At 58.8% G+C, this 6,000-nt stretch overlaps 1 protein-coding gene across 1 annotated transcript; it reads right to left on the reverse strand.

The window, feature by feature from the left end:
• Positions 1-20: 20 nt before the first annotated feature.
• M421DRAFT_70302 (uncharacterized protein) lies at positions 21-5,910 on the reverse strand (the record flags this gene model as incomplete). The annotated part of the gene is made up of 2 exons (XM_033596697.1): positions 21-5,324; positions 5,371-5,910. 2 exons carry the CDS (start codon positions 5,908-5,910, stop codon positions 21-23), a joined length of 5,844 nt encoding a protein of 1,947 aa, XP_033445607.1.
• Positions 5,911-6,000: the final 90 nt, after the last annotated feature.

A 6,000-nucleotide genomic window follows, 5' to 3' on the forward strand; every position in this document is an offset into this window, starting at 1 on the left:
GGCGAACGACCGGGGGGTTCCTATTTCCCGCTGTTCGCCGCGCTGGCTCGTGGGGTTGGATCAGGGTCCGGTGTGGCCGCACCAGTGCCTTTCGGCGTGCCGACGGCATCCACATCGCACTCGGCGCTATCCTTACCAGGGATAGCAGGGAACATCTCAGGCGGTGTGAGACTCATGTGCGGGACGTCGGGCGTGGCGAGGTTAGCCTCGCGCTCCTCAGCGGCCGTGTCCTCCGTGATGGCTGGGGGCGGGGAAGAGGCGAGCGCAGATTCTGACGCACCCATGTCGGTGTCGATGGAGATGACGCTGCCTCTGCTGTTGGTGCGCATCATCTCGATGCCCAGTTTGGACGAGGATTTTGGCCGCCCGGGGGTCTTGGGGCTGCGTGTCTTTGTCGCCGTAGTGTGGCCGAGTTCTTCATCCTCGTCGTCGCCCGACTCTGCAGACTCGTGTTTGCGCGTCTCGAGGAGACGACGCTTAGCACCCACTTGCTCGGCGGATCGTTGGCGGCGGATCGTTGCCGCTTCCAGCGCAGCCGGTGCGGAGTTTTCGTGGGGTAGATCAGGACGTAGGTCAGGTGCACCTGCTCGCTTCTGCACGACTTCCTTGGCATCCATATCGGCTGCATCTTGTTCTGAGATCCCAAGGCCACTCATCGACTGAGCTATGTCTCGCTCGCGCCAATCATCTGTGCCGTGGCGTGCAATGGTCACTGGCACGTCCTCGCTTGTGCGGCTGTCGTTGTCACCGAAGAAGCTTGAGCTGATTGAGTCCTCGCGGCTGGATCCACGATAGCTGCCAGATACTTGAGAGAACCCTGAAGAGTTCGAGTTCGTGGTGGCGCTATCGTCTTGCCGTGTCGACTCTTGTCGAAGACCTGACGGCATCATCGAGGGATACGTCTGGCTCGGCGCCCAGTTGGGTGGAGGTGACTTCCATTGACACAATCGACCGAGCGTGTCTGTAAGCTTAGCAATTGTGGGGGGCTTCTCGATGAGCGCATCGAAGTAATGTGGTGCCTGCAACTCTTTAAGATAGCCGGTCACTGCGACGATGGGCGTTGTCGTGTTGGCGTTTTTCGTGTCCCTGATCATCCGAGCAACATCGGCGCCATTCACTTGCGGGAGTCTGAATTCCATCATGATGATGTCGAACTTGACTTCACCCATGGCGTAGCGAATGGCTTCAGACCCGTTCGTGACGGTCAAAGTGCGACATCGCAGTTTTTCGAGAAGTTTCTCCATGACGAGTCGAGACACGGGGTGATCTTCGCAGATGAGAACATCGAGCGGACGGAAGAAGGGCCCGTCGCCGAAGCTGATCTGAGACAGTCGCCGAGAGCTCTGCCTCCGGCGCTGCACACGCAGAAGTGCTTTAGCCCGCGAGTCTTCGGTGTCTGACGACGACGGCGACGCATCAAGTACCTGGCTTCGCCGCTTGTGATGACCTGGAAGCAGATCTCGAACAACGTCACCTTCTTGGGAGCCAACCGTCTGGGAACGCGCGCGCGGTGACGAGTTCGTTGTGCCCGTCGACGACTGGCGCGGGCTTGTCCCAAGCTTCTCTGAGAAAGAGGCCGACATACCAGGCCCGGTCTTTGCGGGCTTGCCGGGCGAGATCGCCTCAGGAGAGGGTCTCAAACCCGACAGGCGGTTGGGATCGAAGAGACTGCCCGGCTGGAGAGAACCTGAATTGTTCGTTGAGTGGGACAATGTAGAGGAGCTGCTGGAGTTCTTACGTCGCTCGTGGTGTTGGCCAGTACTGAATTGCACTAGCAATGGAGATGACGGCTGCGACCCTCGACTCGGCGAGGACGCTGGCCCGCTCATTGATGGCGACGCCGGTCTGCCATTTGTTCGAGTGGTCGACAAGGTGCGCTTCAGTGGGCCAGAAAGCATTGGGCTGGTATCGAGGGAGGGCGAAGGCGACTGGATTGTTGGCGATTGTATAGCCGAGCCTGGCTTGTTCTGCGGGAGCATAGCCTCTGCGCGAAGCTTCTGAATGACGTCCTTATTGGCCTTCTCCAGTACAGGCAAGTTCTTGTAGCTGAAGTTGCCAAAGTCGTCGGTAGCCATGGGCTCGCTAAGTCTCCTAGACCTGCCCTCCCGCACGTGAGCTGGGATATGTAGAGGTATGAGGCCTCGCTTCATAGTCGAGACGCTAATCTGTGATCGCACTCGAGACAGCGCATCGTGTGGCCTATCAGGGTAGTCGGCACTAGGAGTGCCGGCAGTAGACGTGCCTTGGTCTTCGAATTCCGGTGAGAAGTTTGCCATAGCTGCGCCTCGGGTGTCGAAGTACTCTGTGTCTTCTGGGTTTTCAGGCGCCGGAATGAACGAAGCCTCGTCGTCGCGCAGAGACTCCCAGTTGAGATCAGCAAACCAGGGGTGGGCTCTGATCTCTTCACCACCGCTCGCATACTTGTCCTCAGCATTGGCACCCAGACGCTTCGCGGGGTCAGAGCACATCAAGCGATTCATTAGGTCCTTGGCATCATCCGAGATATCATACACATCGTCGTCATCTGAAGGCCAGTCGATTCTGCGCGCAAGTATGTTCTGGAAGACTTCATCCGGTGTATCGGCGTGAAACGGCGGGTATCCGTATAAGCACTCGAAGAGAATGCATCCAAGAGACCACCAATCGCTGACTTCGTCCTGACCATTGCCAGCGATCGTTTCCGGGGCTAGATAGTCAGGAGTACCAACGAACTTCCTCTCGTTGCTGTCTTCTGGATCGAACAGTGCCATGTGCGGAGGAGGCATGTGTGATGTAGCAGGTGGGGTCTGATTCTGAGCTTGCGCAACAGCAGAGCTGCTCATTGTAGGCGCGAGGATGTCTGGAGACCCATTGTCGCTGAAGTCCTCTTCTTCGATGGGTGTTCGTTGTCCAGGTCCGAAGTTGGAGTCGGCGATCGAGAACCGGCGGAACATTGCTTGCAGCGCATCGCTGTCAGCACTATCGCTACGATTACCTGATGCTCTCCTGGACTGCTCGCGGCTGTGAGATGTGTCTCGGCTGAGGCTGAAGTAGGATGGCTGGCCGAGATCGCCAGCGAGAGCAGGCGTCATTGATGGGGTCGTGGACGGCGAAGGGTTGAGGTCGAATGACGCAGAACGAGAGGCAGACGAGCCAGAGGCAGCGCGATGGAACGGCCCAGCCTTGAGAAGGTCGGGGGCAGCCTCATTGGGATCAGACTTCAAAGCACGCTTCTGACGACCAATCATACCCATGCGTGACAGACCAAAGTCAGTCAGCTTCAAATGGCCCTTTGCATCAATCAAAAGGTTGTCTGGCTTGAGATCGCGATGGACGATGCTGCGGCTGTGCAAATGTTCGACACCAAGAACCACTTCGGCAAGGTATTTCTTCGCCCAATCTTCAGGTAGCGTACCGAGAACTTTGATGAGCGAAGCGCAATCACCGCCATTCAGGTACTCCATGACCAGGTACAGGTAGTCCTTGCTCGAGAATGTCCAGTACAGCTTTGCAACGAAGTCACTCTCGCCTTGCCACATCATGATAGCGCGTTCGGCCTTGACGTTGGTGACCTGGTTCTTGGCTACCATGTCGGCTTTTTTCAGGACCTTGATCGCATAGTATTCCCCGGTAGACTTCTTCTTCGCAAGGTACACGCTTCCAAACGCACCTTTGCTGATGGGCTTGACGACCTCGAAGTCTTTGATTGAGGGAGGAACGGCGCGTGGCTGCGGCTGGGTGACTGGCAAGAGGCGAGGCGACAAGGCTCTCGGCCCGTCAGACCCTGCGGTGGACGATTGTCTGCGGTGATGATTGATAGCCATCGACATGGCGGGCGACGAAAACTCGGTTGTCGTAAGTACGGGCGATGTGATCGGTGACTGCAACGCCTCAGCGGCGCTGGGCAATCGAGGCTTTGTCATTCTCAGTGGTGAAGATGGCGGCGCCTGGTGCATAGTGCGGGCTGGTGACTGTTGACGGCTGGACAGAACGCTTGGTAAGATCAAGCTCTTTCGTTTCCTTTCTCGTGAGCTAGCCACTCTGCTCAAGCCAAGTTCTGAGCTTGCAGGCGAATCTGCTCTTCGAGGAGCAGATAGTACCGAAGAGCGCATACTGGTGTCGCTGTCCATGCCTGCATCGCTCTCAAAATGCATAGACCTCCGGTTGCTCTGACTCGCAATACTGATCGCACCGGCGTGCGACCTAGGCGTTTGGCAGCCTCCTCTTGGGCTACTTGACCGGTTTGAATCCGCCACAGATGACTCTCGCCGACCAACTCGCATTGGTAGAGATGTGTCTGAAGCGTTGCATAGAACATGGGCCATGGCTGAAGGAGCGTCGAAGGATCCAGGGAAGATTCCCTCGTCGCCACCAGGTATGTCATTCACATCTGGCTGCACTTCTTCCTCGGCCTGCTCGTCGTCCGAGGAACTATCCTCTCCTGCTGCGATGCGAGCAGCTTTGACAATGGCAGCCTCTATGCACTCTTGGACCAGTATGTCGAACTCGATGCGCAGTCGTTCAGAGTACTCCAGGATCTGACGGTGTCGAAACACGGCATCAATCTTGGCTTTTGCAAGTCGATGCGTGTCCTCGCACAGCAGCTTCAATCCTTCGCTAAAGTCTGTCGAGCCTGAAGTGGGTGACTGCCATTGCAGCACCTGCGAGATGCGGTTCTCCGACTGCGGTGACTGCGTCCGGATCTCAGATGCGTTGCGAATGTTGTCCTTGATGGCTGGTGTGTTGACTTCGAGCGTGGTGTCGCACAGATCGAGCACTAGTTCAACGATGCGCGCAAGTGGCCGTCGGACAGCAAAGGATCGTGCGCGGTGGTGCCCGAAACCGGAGGCGCTGGACCGCTCCCTCGATCTCGAAGGCGGGGAAGCGGGTGAATTGCGTCCAGAGGGTGTGCCGGACGAAGGATTCGACAGCGGTTGGATGAGGTGGCCGTGGTACTCGGGTGGCTGAATCAGGGCTGCTGGGTCGGTAGGAGACGCCCTTGACGGTCGTGCCTGCGCCTCCAGGGTATCGAGGACTCTGACAATAGCGTTGCGGTGCTCGGAGAGGGTTTCTTGCGCCATCTGAACGTCCATCTCGGCGCGGTGTTCTTGCAGACACAGCTCGGAGTGCTTCTCGAACCACCAGGGGGTGATCTGGCGTTCGCAGATTCGGCAGAGTACAGGCAGCGGCGGCGGATGGTTTCTTGGGTCATTGGCCCCTTGCTCGGCCAGTCCAGTCAGGTAGTGGGCGAGGACCTCGGCGCCGACGCCCAGAGACTCGACGAGCTCCTCGGGGAGGTCGATGGTGACCTCGCGGAGCACTGATGGGCGGATCATCCACATTGTCTAGCGCTGTTAGCATCTCACTGCAGCCCAGGCGGGGTTGACGTACATGACTCTCGGCCCCTGTTGCACGGTCGTACACCATGATGCCCTGCGCCTCGAGGTTCAGGATCTGCTCCTCCTCGTCGTCGGTCTTTGTTGGCGACGGCGGCACCGTGTGCTGCTCCCCGTCGACGGTCGGCCGGGAGCGTTTGCGCCGGAGCATTGAGTGTGGCCCCATGCACACGGAGAAGCGGGCGATGTGACTGCGCGAGTCGTACTTCCTGACCGACTCGATGGTCTTGGCGAAGCCATCTTGGCCGGCGAAGATGATGTCGAGGACGGGCTTGCCGACGACGGCGTCAGGCGAGGTGCCCACCACGTCCCACCACGAGGGGCTGACGTAGCGGACCTTGGCGGCCAGGTCCAGGTCCATGATGATGTTCAGGCTGTGCTCGGCGGCCTCCTTCAGGTCCTCGCGCTCCTCGCGCATGTCCTGGCTGACGGTGCGCTCCATGTTGACGCGCTGCTGTGCGCTGCTCCCCGAGGCCTGCTTCCGCAGGGCAGTGACTGCGGGCGGGGCCAGCGTGGTGGGCTGCACCTCGTACATGATGGTCGGTGCGGCGTGTGGTGCGAGCGATGGAGCTGCTAGAGCGGCCGGTGGAATTGGGCTAGGCGCAGGCGGCGGCCAGGACCATGG

Source organism: Didymella exigua (genome assembly GCF_010094145.1).
Source record: "Didymella exigua CBS 183.55 unplaced genomic scaffold M421scaffold_30, whole genome shotgun sequence".
Taxonomy (NCBI): domain Eukaryota; kingdom Fungi; phylum Ascomycota; class Dothideomycetes; order Pleosporales; family Didymellaceae; genus Didymella; species Didymella exigua.